Here is a 14,805-nt window from a genome sequence, read left to right as displayed (position 1 = left end):
ATATATATATATACTTACATTTTTTTCCCACTACAGCTGGGAAATTTCATTATAATTCATAACCCTACAAAATATACTGATTTTGTCTGTACATGCAATTTGTGGTATTTTGTGACATTATGTCCAAACCACAAAATAATAAAAGTACAATATGTCCACTAAATAATTGTTTTTCAACCTTAATTGAGCCAGTGAAACAACCACACATTTGGAGGGGGGGATTAGTCATGTTCTCACCACAATTTACTATGTCTAATAAATAGACGTTATTTAAAGTGGAACTTGGTTATGATTTTATGAGCTAGTAGGGGGAAGTTGCTTGATTCTGTAGTATGAAAGGCAAAAAAGGTGAAGTCTGGAGACACTGGTTAATAGTGTTCTTAAGTCAAATACTGCCATTTTTTTATTTTAAGTGCAACTATTTGCTGATTTTACAGTGTTAGCATTGGTAGTACACGACGAGGCCGTATTGTGCCATTTGGAATGCAGCACTGATCCCTAGTGGTAGGGAAAATGTTCCCATCTAGACCAGTTGTTAATAACCTTGCTAAAGGTCCCGAACACCACAAGTTTCTCATGTGGATTCACCGAACCCTTAGGAATTCAATAATAAATCTTGTTTTTTTTTTCTCAAAATTAATTCAAAACTGATAAATCCAAGCTATCAAACTAATAATTTAGCAAATTCCCGTTCGAAATTCTTCGCATTTTGACAGCCTGTTTTATAAACGGGTCAAAATTTGAGACCACGCTGCCCACTGGTCTGTTGTATTCCCGCATACCAAGTGCGGGTCAACCTTCCACTGAGCAAACCAGTTCCTCCTCCCATCAGATTGAGGGCTAGCAGAAAGGAATACACCTGTAAATTAAGAGCAAACTAGTCCTAAACCTGGTCTGAAAAGCCACTTAGCCTAGATTTAATCAGTGTACGAAAACGGCAGGTTAAGAATACATTCTTTAAGTGCCATTGACCGTGACACAAATCCGATTGTTTTTTTTTTTTTTTTTTTTTTAAATAGGTTTGTCATTAGAAGACATCCAATCCATTTGAATTGGTAGGGGTGTCAGCAAATGAACATCTGTTCTTTTACTGCCTATCACCGTCAATGGCAGCCAATGAGTTAAAATTGATTATTTCATTAGTATGGCAGTACATTTAAAATAAGTCTCCTAATTATTACTTTTGCATTCATTGTACCGAATGCGATTTATCATCATAAATCTGTGATTAATCACGATTAAAATTTCTAACCATTGTACAGCTCTAACAATTATGCATTTCTCAAAAAGATATTTACACAATATATTGGAAACCAAACATTGTATTGCAATGTGTACCATGTCACTTCATATAGCAATTTACCGATAAATCGTTAATATTTTGCACAGCTCTACTGATGGCTAATCCAGGTTGTATCCCACCTCTCTCCCAAAGTCAGCTGGGAGAGATGCCTGCTCACCTGTTACCATTATGAAGACAAGCAAAATGTAAAATAGGTGTTTGAATATAATCTTTTTGTTTGTGATTCAGTCTTTTCAAAACAGTATTTAAGATTAAAATGAATTGAATGAATGTCCGAACCAATGTTATCAAAGACAAAACAAACAAAAAAAAAAGTCATAAAGTTGTTACAATCCAAGGAAAATTGTATTGCATACAAATTGTTTGAAATGTTCTTTTGAAATTCACACTTTTGAACAACACGTTTCACAGTCACTGTTCCATGATGTGTGACAAGCCACAATCAGAGTGGAGGGATCCAACGGGTTGGCTGAATTAGAGCCAACATTTGGCACTTATACGTGCTAATTCCTAACCTTTCACACACACAAATGTAACAAATATCTGACCAGGTTTAGCAAAATGAGTTGGCGGAGATTAGTCAAAATGATGTTTCAATAGATGAAATTCTTTTGCATTGGTAACATCTTCTTTATTCATTAAAAGTCCCATTGTCATAAAATGAATGTCACAAAATGTTAAAAAATTGCATTTTGTTAATGGTACTTAACCAAGACGTCAGAATGGATTAGGCGTCTAGCGCCAACAATGGCGGACAATTAGTTAACAATTCTACATTATGATGAGCTGAAATTAGGAAGGGAGGATATAAAGATTTTCCGTAATAAAAAGCATTAGCTTGTTCTTATCTTCGCACAAACCACCAAACTCATTTTGCCGTGCCAGGTCACATATTTCTATTTTAGGAGCATTGTTTATACATGATCTCTTTATCAAACATATGTTTAAATCAAACAAAAATCATGGTTAAATATTGACAAACAAAGTGGTCATTCATTTACCTTAGCAGCAACTTAACAGACAAGGGAGTGACCAACTGCATCGTTATTTTCCAAACGTTTAAAATAGGACTTGAGCAACTGTGCCCTTCTTGTATGGATTAAATTGCTAGTTTTGAAAGAATGAATCGCCAGATAAGACTTTAAAACTGCACTGTGCAACGCAAAACGCCTGTAAACATTGTGTTGCGGCCTATTCCAACTCTAGTGCCAAGCTAAAATGTGTTCGTCTGTGTTCGGCGCTGACGTGACAAATACAGTACATTTAATTATTGCACAAAGAAAATAAATCTCATTCATGATGAAAAAGGGAACAGCATTTGACACATCAGTGATACTAAAATATTCGCCAATCTGCATTGTTTCATTGTTCCCAATAAATTATACAAAAAGTCTATATTCTACACTACAAGCCCTAAGAGCGCTGCTAGATTCACAGTCAAATGCGATTTGTTCCTGGGTCCCTATGTCACAATTTGTCATGGACTCATATTATATCCAGTCACGCAGGCAAAGTGTACTTATTTAAAAATGTATAATAATATAATACACTCAGTACATTATGCAGTATAATAAATCTATTACCTTAGTATATATAATATACCAAACGTAGACACACAAGTGAAAGAAATGGATGAAGTGAGTCAGAAATATAAGTACGTTTTGAACCACTGTAGTCAACTCCAGTGTACAGCGAGTTTAAAATCCCTTCCACACAAGAAAAATGACTTCTGCTCAGCCTCTGCTCTGTTTTGATACATTGGGCTAAACACAATCTAATATCGCACGCAGGGAATGGTATAGGTAGTAGTGACGGGAAAGAATAACTGACGACAAAGGTTTTCTCTGCATTTGCCCAGTCTTTGTAACTCAACATTGCACTTTTGATATCGCTGCACTGTAACCACCACCATCTTTAGCAGCGCACGCAAAGAGACAGATTCCGTGCCGTGTCAAACATGCACTGAATCAGGTGAGGGCTTAAATAAACGAACCCAGAATCTATGTCATACGCAACATGCTGAGGATGTGAATGTATATCTGTATTGGGAAAGACTGAAGAGTACAGATCACTTGGGGAGAAAGCACAAGAAGTTGAGAAAAAATAAGTTTAGCGGTGATGCGGAAGGAGATCAAAACCTGCGACGCGTCACATTGTTCGGCTGTACTGTATGCCAGTCTTGGAGGCGATGTTGGACCACGGTAGCAGAGATCGCAGCAGAGACTGGGCCTGTCGATACAATCTCTGTGGGATAGAGCAGGGACTCAGGTTGGCTAGGGCTGAACCAATGTGCTGGATATAATCAGTGGAACATTAGGTTAAGGAAAAGTATATGAACAAACACGAACAAGCAACACGTAATCAATAAATAAGGCCTGGGTGATTAATCTTTTAGGAAATAATTCGTTTTTGGTAACACTTTTTTTGACAGTGGCATTATAAGACTGCCATAAAACCGTCATAAGTATGACATAGCTGTCATGAACATTAATGAATGATTATGACGGATGTCATTACGTGTCATCCGGCAAATTATGTCACTTTTGAATTGATGTAAAAGATGCAGACTGGTAGCCTGGTACACCAGACTCACCGCTGTTCCAGCTATAGTCTGGCGACCAATGAGCAGATCAAATTTCCAGGGCGAAACAAGCCACAGCAAACAGACAGCGGAGTGGACCAATCAGCGACGGGCAGACGTGACGTAGGTAAAGCGACAACTCGCGCGGCGCGAGCGGAGAACAGAGAAGTTTATTTAACATGTCTAGCGCAAGACAGCCTGTTGTCAATGACTTGTGTCTATGTGTTTTTGTTAATTTTAAACTTATTTTACCATGGATTGGAACATATTCTCATTTCTCCTGTTCGTCATCTGTGTTGTTGTGGAGACGACTTCCGACGCGGAAGAGTGACGTTGCTCGTTAAGAACACGTCACGCAAATATACAAATCTGATAGGACGGATTATTTCGCATTGGCTCGAGAGGCCGTTAATGGGCTGGGTCCCAGACTATTCTCACAGTGTTTGAAAAATACAGGGAGAACAGTCTGACCGTGCCAGGCAAGCAGACTGGACATAAATGGAGTGAGTGAAAAAATTTGCAGGATGACACTTATGTAATGTCATAATTATGACAGTCTTATGATGCCACTGTCAAATACTGTTTTACTGAGTTATTTATTGTATTTAAGACTGATGTCTTGTGCTTTATTTACATTACATTTTAAACCCTTTAGAGGGTAAGTGACTATTTTTGATTCATAAAAAAATATATATATAAAATAACCTGGCCTGGCATCCAAATACATACTGTACTGTATATGTGGAAGCCTGATCTTAATTATATATACATTTTTTTTTCTTCCTAATTATTAATCAGTTTTTATAAATACTTTTAATCAAACTATATTAAAATGTTAATTGAAACTTTAATGAATAAAAACAGAAATATACTCTAGTTATGGCCACAAACACTCTAAAATATTTATTTATCTTTAAACCTGACCTGTTCGGCTACATAAACACAGAGAATGCTAATATGAGTGTCTTAATAAACTGAGTTTTAATGTGACACATGGGAGTTGTAAATTTGTTAGTATTTAACTCATTGCCTGCCAGTCTGTCTGTCTGTGAATGCTCATATTTCAATGCCATTGACTGTGCAAGACAACCAATCCATTTTGACCATAAGTGGCGAATGAATGTTTATCTTCCCCTCCCAGTCAGAATGGATTGGACATCTTGAACTGTCGACAGCTGAGTGCCCTATAAAGGGTTAAAAATATTTTTTTCTGCTTTCTGTGTCTTCCATTCTTATTTTAGCTTAAAAAAAAAAATTAAAAAAAAAGGGGGGGCCCGGGGGGTACTAGGGATGTCCCGATCTGATCACGTGATCAGAAATCGGGCCGATCGGGACATCCCTAAAAAAAACGGTAAATAAAACTTGGGCCAAAAAAAAAATACAACAACAACAATAAAATTTTAAATTCATCTTTGGACAAAAGGATATAATATTGTCCAAGGGGGATGACCCCCGTTGATATAGAGGACGTATGTGAATCCATCTTTCAGGACGCCACGTATGGAGTAGTAGTAGGGCAGGTAGTGGTGTTGCTTGAAGTCCCTGTTCTCATAGAAATGGATGGCAGTGTTATTGGTGGTGAGAACATGCAGGTAGATTGCTTTGCAGTGGTCCTGGGCTGTTGTAGAAATGTGCTCCTTCAGACTGTCCAGCAGTAAGGAGCCTGAATGAAGCAAAGAGAGTTCTATCAACGTCAAGATAAAGAACATTTCTGCTTTCAATTCAAAATGTACATCATGGGTCCTGTGGTGATAGGGAGGAAAATTATTAAGTACTGTCAGTTTCATAAACAGTACCTATGCCATGTTTCCTGAACTCTTTGACCACTCCCAGGCTGAGGATGTAGGCTACCTGTGTGTCCACAGGAAAACTAGAAGCAAGGACATCTCCATCCTGTAACAGGACAGCAAACACAACAAATAGAAACATTGCTGTGAAACCACAATATTTTGTGGAGCTTTTCATTGCAAAAAAGAGCACTACCGTATGATAGAAAATGCTATGTTTGGAGAAATTGCCTGGGTACATTTTCTATTGTAGTCTGTAAACTCTCACGGGTCATTTCCTGTTGGTTTTGGGGCATTTACAGATCACTTTCTGTTGATTTTGAGGCATTTATGGGTTACTGTCTGTTGATTGTGGGGCACTTACAGATCATTACCTGGTCTTTCCTCTGGAAAGATCAGGTAGTGAGATTGTACGGCCTCCCCCCTATATGTTATTGTGTTTTTTTTTTTTTAATGGGAATCCTTCGGCGCGCTGCGCAGCCCGAACCGCTTGACCGATCGGCACCATTCAAGTACCGACACGTCCGGAATTTTTGCGCGACGGTGGGAATTTTTCAAACGACCCCGAAAAATTTTCCGTTTGCCCGTAAACGGCAAATTTCTGAAAAAAAAAGCAATTTTCAAAATGTATCTAGTCCTACAATTTTTTACCAAATTACATAATTTAGGTATCAAAAATTCCGGGACGGTGAGGGGCATAAAAGTTGTATACAGAATTTGGAAAAAATTTACGGTTCCCCAGAAATTTGACAAAAACTTGCCCATTCATTTTTAATGAGAAAAAAAAAGTTTCAAAATGTATCTAGTCCTACAATTTTTCACCAAATCACACAATTTGGGCATCAAAAATTCCAGGACGGGGAGGGGAATAAAGGTTATTAACACAATTTGGAAAAAATATACGGTTCCCCGGAAATTTGCCAAAAACCTGCCCATTCATTTTTAATGGGAAAAAAAGACAACTTTCAAACTGTTACTAGTCCGTCAATTTTTGACGAAAACACACAAGATGGGCGTCAAAAATTCCGGGATGGCGAGGGGCATAAAAATGACAGCGGTAAATTTTTTGATAAAATGTACGGTTTCCCGGCAAATTGCCAAAAACTGGCCCATTCATTTTTAATGGGAAACGAAGAAAAGTTTCAAAATGTATCTAGTCCTTCAATTTTTGACCAAATCACACAATTTGGGCATCAAAAATTCTGTGACGGCGAGGGGCATAAAAGTTGTATACAGCATTTGTAAAAAATTTACGGTTTCCCAGAAACTTGCCAAAAACTTTACCATTCATTTCTAATGAGAACATTTCCCTTTCACTTACAATGGGATTTCCAATTGAATTTTTGACATTGCATTGATGCCATTGACGGCCATGCATGTCGAATCTATTGATGCCAATGTACTTGGATTCAATTGACTTTATGGATGTCGATGCCATTGACGTCCATGGACGTCCAAAATTTTTCCCATTCATTTTCAATGGGGAAAAAACTAAATTTCCCCAAATCAACAGATAATGACCAGATATCAATAGGACCTGTCCCCCAAACATCCCTGACTCCATTGACGCTTATAGGGGGTGCTGCCATTGATGTCCATGGACGTCCAAATTTTTTCCCATTCATTTTCAATGGGAAATGTTTTTTTTCCCACAATCAACAGAAAATGACCAGATATCAATAGGACGTGTACCCCAAATGTCCCCGATTGCATTGCAGCTTATGGAGGGTGATGCCATTGACGGCCATGGACGTCCAAACTTCCCATTCATTTCCAATGGCATTTCTTCATGTTTGTTCATTCTATTGATGCCAATGTACTTGGATTCCATTGGCGCTTATGTAAGTTGATACCATTGACGTCCATGGACGTCCAAAATTTTTCCCATTCATTTTCAATGGGAATTCCCCCCCCCAAATCAACAGAAAATGACTAGATATCAAAAGGACGTGTACCCCAAATGTCCCCGATTGCATTGCCGCTTATGGAGGGTGATGCCATTGACGTTCATGGACGTCCAAACTTCCCATTCATTTCCAATGGCATTTCTTCATGTTTGTTCATTCTATTGATGTCAATGTACTTGGATTCCATTAACGCTTATGTAAGTTGATACCATTGACGTCCTTGGACGTCCAAAATTTTTCCCATTCATTTTCTATGGGAATTTTTTTCCCCCCAAATCAACAGAAAATGACTAAATATCAATAGGACGTGTCTCCCAAATGTCCCCGATTGCATTGCCGCTTATGGAGGGTGATGCGATTGACGTCCATGGACGTCCAAACTTCCCATTCATTTCCAATGGCATTTCTTCATGATTGTTCATTCTATTGATGCCAATGTACTTGTATTCCATTGACGCTTAAGTAAGTTGATACAATTGACGTCCATGGACGTCCAAAATTTTTCCAATTCATTTTCAATGGGAAAATTTTTTTTTCCCCTAAATCAACAGGAAATGACCAGATATCAATAGGACGTGTACCCCAAATGTCCCCGATTGCATTGACGCCGATGAAGGGTGCTGCCATTGACGGCCATGGACGTCCAAATTTCCCATTCATTTCTAATGGCATTTAATTTGTTTAATGCCATTGATTGGCATGTTTGTCCATTCTAGTGATAGCCTTGGGCGGGGCTACGATCTGTATAGCCACACAGGAAAGACCAGGTGTAATTTCTCCTGAAATTGCAGTTTCTAGTTTTCTGTTGATTTTGAGGCATTTATGGGTAATAACTTGGGCATTGAACTTGGGCATTTTCTGGTCTTGTACTGTTTTTGAGGTATTTCCTGTTGCTTTTGGGGGAATCCCGGGTTACTTCCTGTTGATTTTGGGTCACTTTCTGTTGTTTTTGGGGCAATTCGAGCAAGTTTTGTTTTAAAAAAAAAAAAAAAAGGTTTTGTGGGTGTTGTAGTATCTGCCATTGGAAATGAATAGAGGTGGGAATCTTGGGGCACCTAACGATTCGATTACGATTTAGAGTAAGCCTGAACGATATATCATTTAAACATCGCCATCGCGATGTGCGCGTGCGCGATAGTCCCATCACAATGACGTGTGATAGTTTAAAATTTTTTTTAATCCACATACACCTTGCTTTCTACTCTGAGCACAGCCTCACATCCTCCCTCTCCCAGCTCTTTGAACCTCACAGTCACTGAAGCACTTGTTTATTAAAGTTAATGATGCTGGTTGTCTTTGATCTTGCCAAAGAAGCAGACATCACAGCGCAGCAAGTGTCAATCATCGTTTAACTTGTTGAACAGTTTCTGCAAGGAAGCCGCTTTGGAATGAATGCATGTGTGTGGAGACGTCCGAGACATATAAAATAAATGCCAGAAGTGATCATGATGAGTTTGTAATTTCTACATGTCACAGCTAAGGTAGATAAACAGGTAGATAAACAGAAGTATTTAATAAAGCCAAGCATTTTTCTACTACAGTACTTCATTCTTGTTCAAAAATGATTTGGTTAGACAGTTATGTTTAAAACTGATCATAATTATTACATCTGAAGTGCTTAAAACCATTTATCAATATATATACTGTAATATACACACATTTTAAAAAATCATACTTTGGGGAAAAAGTGAGAAAAAACATGTCTTATATGTATCTCTTTCCAATGCTAAATCTGAAGAAGTACATTGAGCACACACACAAAAAAAATAAAATTTGGGGGGGCGGGGTGCACGACTTTCACTTTTTTCACTTATCGCGGCGGGTTCTGGTCCCCATTAACCGCGAAAAACGAGGGATCACTGTACACAGTGGTCATGGTGAATCATCCATAGTCTTTCCAAACAGCTATTCAAGTCATCTAGTAAAAATTTCTTTAAAAAATATATATAAACATATTTTTTTAATATCGCAATATAATATCGCAAACCCCCCCAAAAATCGCAGCAATAGTTTTTTCCAATATCGTTCAGGCCTAATTCAGAGGCTATGATTCGATTAAAAAACCACTATTGATGCAGCCCCCCGAGCTATTAGCGGCTTTTAATGTTTTGTACAATAGTTACAAATATAACTGAAGGCTTAAATAAAATACTATTTCAGTATCAAGTTAACAGTTCAGAACAGTAAATAAAATACTAATAATAATAGAATAATAAAATAAAATAAAAGTCCCCACTCTGTATCAGCAGCTTTAAACTACATTCAATTAATTTCATGTTGTTAATCAACTGTTGTTAGTTATTTGACAAAGTAACTGGTGTTAACTTTCTTTTCTTTTTTTTTTTATTTTAATTTTTTTTTTAAAAAACCCTAGTAACTAGAGATGTCCTGATCCGATATTTGGATCGGATCGGACGCCGATATGGGCAAAAAAATGCGCATCGGTATCGCCGGTCCGCATTGTACGGCACACCTTCAACACACTACATTTACATTACCGTCTCCAAATTTACCGAGAGACTTTATCGGTAAAAATGTCAGCTGTGTGGGATCATTTCACCTTAAAGGACGACAAAGACAAAGAGGCAGAGTGCAACATATGCCACAATAAAGTCAAGTGTGGTGGTAAAGCTGTAAGAAGTTTTAACACAACCAACCTAATCAAGCATTTAGCGAAATACTACCACAAACAATATAAGTATATTAAGAAAACCGAAGACAAAAAGAGAGGTCCTTCGCAACTAACACTGGCAGAAACTTTTGCTATGCGTGACAAACTGGCACTCGACAGTCCCAAAGCCCAGGGAATAACAAGAGTCATTGCCGAAGAATTCATTCTGGATGACGAGCCATTATCTCTCATGAGTAAAGACGCACCATCCAACACTTAGAACCACGGTACAACATGCCCAGCCGTCATTACATCCTTGAGCAAATCAGCCGTGGAAGATTCGAGAACGATTCACAAACATCCAAATTCCGATTATTGAAATATGTCAAGTAAAGCGGATCTAATACACAGCGCGGTCTTCGGGACGCAATGAGAAACGGACCGCATTGCATCCCGAGAGCAAACATCATGCTTGTCATAGACCTGGGTAATGCCAATGCTCAACTCACGGCTTTAGCTCAACTCATGCCGCTAGGTAAAAAACACAAGAATACCTGACTGCTGCTGACAACCGCTACAAACTACGTCAACATCGTTTTACTGTAGATAATAGATATCATATCAGTAACCTTTGCTATGTTTGGAATTCATTTAACGTTGTGAATCAACCATTAAAGTCGTTAAAATTGCTCCAGTTTTCGTTAATTTCCCTTCTGTTTACTTTTGACGAGTGAAAGTTTAAAACTGTTTCACCATTTAAAGATAGATTCAAGTCAAGATTTTGCTGATTTAGGAGTTTTTAGATAAAAAGTTAATTAGGTTCGCTCAGAAAGTTTGCTGTAACAGCCTTCCATAGAAGTCTACTGCTTTAAGATGCCGGCTGTTTACTAAAGCCAGCAAGTCTGTCATTTCAAATCTAGTTTTCTATACACGTGCTAATGCCGACGAGTCTGTCATTTCGTATCTAGTTCTTTATGCATGTGATATCTACCGTAGCATAATATGGGCGTAGTTTGTAGCGGCTGTCGGCCGCAGTCAGGTATTATTGTTTTTTTTATCTAGTGGCATGAGTTGAGCCAGAGCCGCGAGTTGAGCATGTTTACTCTCGGTCCGTTCTTCATTGCGTCCGGAAGACCGCGCTGTGTTTTAGTTCCGCTTTACTTGGCATACTTCAGTAATCGGAATTTGGATGTTCTCGAATCTTCCACGGCCGGATCGCAAATAATCTAAGAATCGGAAATTTCGCACACCTCTAGAAATGAATGGTATTATTGGAAATGGTTGAGGAGGTTTTTGTCATATTTTGGTGGAATCATATAATTTTCCTGACAACTGATATTTTGTGTGCCTGGATTTTGTGATTTATTTTTTAATCTGTAAATTATGAGAATTACATAAAAGCTGTTGGACAAGTGGCATTTTGAAAATTAAATTTGAAATATTTTTGCAATTCGAAATGAATGGGGTTTTTCTTTGTCAAAACTGTTTTTGGGCGTTATTGCGTAATGTCACAAAAGCAAGTGAGGCAACTATCACCATCCCTGTCTTACCTCTTTATGCACTTTGGTCCGACTTTTGATCTCGGCCACTATCATTCCCACAATGCCTCCTCTGAAGGTGGCAGCAAGGGAGAAGAACTTTTTGTTCGAGGTGATGTCCTGGTACCATGAGTCTGGGTACCTGGGATCAACAAGGCAAAAAAGGTTGGTATTTAGTAAGGGTGTAACGTTACATGTAATAGTATTGAACAGTTTCGGTTCGTGGTGCTCGGTTCGGAACCGACGCGTACCGAACGAGTTTCTGACGTTATATAACCCTTACTTTTTGAGGCTGTGAGTCGATCGGGTTACAGTTTCTTTGTGTAGATTATATTTACTCCGTCTTCTCTACTATAATGAGGACCAACACGGTAGGACAGTAGGATATAACCCAGAAACGTCAACGGCGCAACAACGTGGCCGCCACGAGAACGCAGTGAAACTCGGGCGTTAGAGTCAATCAGCCAATGCACACCAGTCGCAGTGCGGTCGCGTGTTAGATGCGTCCCAGAAGCGGCTCAACACGACGCACGCGAAAAGAACGGCAGACTTTATTATTTGACGCGAGACGCGGCCCTCCTGCGTCAATACTACTACCGGTAGCTAGGATCGGGCCTGAAGTCACTCGTGTAAAAATACGGTGGATTCGGTCGATTTTCAAACTAATATGCAATCGGAACCTACTTTTTGAGTCCATCAGATCTCTTGAGTGGTAGATCGGGGCAGTTGACTTGTCTTTGTTGATTTACGACTGTCTTCTCTGCTATAATAATAACCAACATGGCCCCGTGCTCTATAAAAAACCCTCCTACCACAACAAAACAAGTAGGAACTAATATTCTCATAGGAACTAAAGTTATACAACATAAAATATACAATATAAATGAATGCTACATCACATTTGTAAAATATGAACACATAATAAAAAAAATAAAAGCCCATTTAAATAAAATAAATTGAAATGAGCTAAAACACCTGTAATTAAATAATAAGAATAATACACAAATCCTGCTTACACAATTAAATTTATTAATTTCTGTGTGGCGCCTTAACTTGAGAAAATCCACCAATAAAGCTTTTGAAAACCGTTCATAACAAAAAAAAATTCATTTGTAAAATATATGTTAAAATCTTTGTCATTGGGATTGCTTTTCTCTTTAGCACAGGACTTCTTTTTTCATCTTTCTTTCAGAAAGAAAGCTGACCAATACGCGAGGTCTGAAAGGCAAATACTTGTTGAATTATCTTTAAATACCCGCTACATTTTGGGCAGAATTCTAGCTTTGTATAGGCTAATGTTCCTATTGTTGAAAGCACAAAAGTGTGCAATAAAAAAACTATCTTTAAATACCCGCTACATTTTGGGCAGAATTCTAGCTTTGTATAGGCTAATGTTCCTATTGTTGAAAGCACAAAAGTGTGTAATAAAAAAACTAACACATTTATATTTTGCATTTTGTTTTCTTACTGTACCAATGAACCGAACCGTGACCTCAAAACCGAGGTACGTACCGAACCAAGATTTTTGTGTACCGTTACCCAAAAATCTAACGCATGCAAACACAAACCGTTTGAGTGAGTTCATTAAATATGACGGCGCTAAACATAAAAAGCCTCTTACTCGATTGGGAACCAATCACCACAGAGCAGTTTGACACTGTTTATGTCATCGTGGCACAGGAATCGTAGCTGGACTTCACTGAGAGCTGTGGGAGGCACCACGTCACTCATTCACACCTGGAGGGGGACAAAGGCTAAGCTCAGGGAGGCCAGCTAAATTTTAACACAAATTGGATGATTCTCATTTAAGTGAGGGAATAAATTGCTTTAAGGTACACCAGTCATGTTTTGCAAACTGGGTTCACACGTTTTAGCCAAAAGTTGCTTTGTTATCTTGAGAGATGCATGATAATACAACATATGCCAATATCAATGAATGATACCCTGACAAAAAAGTAACTCATTGGCTGCCAGTGACAGTGATAAATGTCCATTCTATTTGAACTGCACAAAATGTTTATTATTCTTGCCATCCTCTCAGTATAAATGGATCAGACTTCTAAATTGGACGTCTATCATCGTCAATTGCACTTAAGTTCTTACCTGTTCCTAGGAAAATTAAGATTTTTTAAAGATGAGTATGGAAACTATAATTACATAAGATGAAGTCAAAACAGCGTGCTCCTCAAGTTATCCTGCTGTAGACCGTTCATCAAGTGCAGTTCAGTGCAAGAACAGTGTAAGGAAGTCTGGAATTTTTGAAGCACGCACGGAGGGTTGTAGAAATTAGAAATAGAGAGTCAAACACAACTTTTTATAAAAAGAATAGCGTGTCAAATGTCAGAACCTCGAACTTCTCATTGCAATTTTCGTCATAAAGGTTTGCAAAATCACAAACTTATTTCACTTTACTGCAGACATTGCCACAACTTGTTTTTCCACGGACCACACAATGTCAATACATGTATTAACACAGACCTCATGATTCCAGTAAAAACGACAAAACAATTTAGGTTATACAAGGAGAAAAACAGTCTTATCTATAATGCGATTGATAAATCATATGTTGCTACAACATACGTTGCTACAAACGTCAGCTAAAGGCAGCTAAGCTCACCTTGTGGCTAGGCTAATATGCAGCAATGTTCCTACCTTATTTCAACCCTCGCACCGAAGGAACGTCAATGAGCTTTATATTCCTTGGTAGTAAACCGAGCGGATCCCTACAGTGAGCACAACATGACAGAACTCATGTCCACTCTTGATTCTCATTACTGTTATCAATGCACGACGCTTAAACTAAGCTAATCTGACCAAAGCTGGCGACCGGATGTTTTCTTCCGGTTTTCTGAAGCTACGCAAATGACGTCACTCTAAAACGTCTTTATTTCGCTCTATTCGTGTGGGCAACCTTTTTGGTACTTCCACCTACTGGCCCTTTAATATATTGCTAGCATGTTCCTGTCGTCTGATTTGTACAACTACAGTGTTCTCTCGTTTTTCGCGGTTACTGGGACCAATGTATTTATTCAGATTTATCATTGGAAAGAGATACATATAAGACATGCTTTTTCACTT

The 14,805-nt window shown here is 38.4% G+C and overlaps 1 protein-coding gene across 1 annotated transcript; it reads right to left on the bottom strand.

Moving 5' to 3' along the window:
• Positions 1-74: 74 nt before the first annotated feature.
• naa60 (N-alpha-acetyltransferase 60, NatF catalytic subunit) lies at positions 75-14,575 on the bottom strand. The gene is made up of 6 exons (XM_057860524.1): positions 14,380-14,575; positions 13,349-13,464; positions 11,740-11,869; positions 5,681-5,777; positions 5,313-5,547; positions 75-3,608 (listed from the first exon to the last, which is right to left on the bottom strand). Exons 2-6 carry the CDS (start codon positions 13,456-13,458, stop codon positions 3,452-3,454), a joined length of 729 nt encoding a protein of 242 aa, XP_057716507.1. The 5' UTR covers positions 13,459-13,464; positions 14,380-14,575; the 3' UTR covers positions 75-3,451.
• Between the last annotated feature and the right edge of the window lie 230 nt (positions 14,576-14,805).

This window comes from Corythoichthys intestinalis, chromosome 16, assembly GCF_030265065.1.
Source record: "Corythoichthys intestinalis isolate RoL2023-P3 chromosome 16, ASM3026506v1, whole genome shotgun sequence".
In the NCBI taxonomy this organism is placed as follows: domain Eukaryota; kingdom Metazoa; phylum Chordata; class Actinopteri; order Syngnathiformes; family Syngnathidae; genus Corythoichthys; species Corythoichthys intestinalis.
The sequence above is the reverse complement of the archived record's forward strand: the minus strand, read 5'-3'. Positions and strand labels throughout refer to the sequence as shown.

What these genes read in the sequence shown, in the direction of transcription:
- naa60 (XM_057860524.1), bottom strand. Translation starts at nt 13,458, where the DNA reads ATGAGTGACGTGGTGCCTCCCACAGCTCTCAGTGAAGTCCAGCTACGA. An exon ending in GGACCAAAGTGCATAAAGAG is followed by an intron (nt 5,778 to 11,739) that starts GTAAGACAGGGA and finishes GTCCTGTTACAG; the next exon opens with GATGGAGATGTCCTTGCTTC. An exon ending in GTTCAGGAAACATGGCATAG is followed by an intron (nt 5,548 to 5,680) that starts GTACTGTTTATG and finishes TGCTTCATTCAG; the next exon opens with GCTCCTTACTGCTGGACAGT.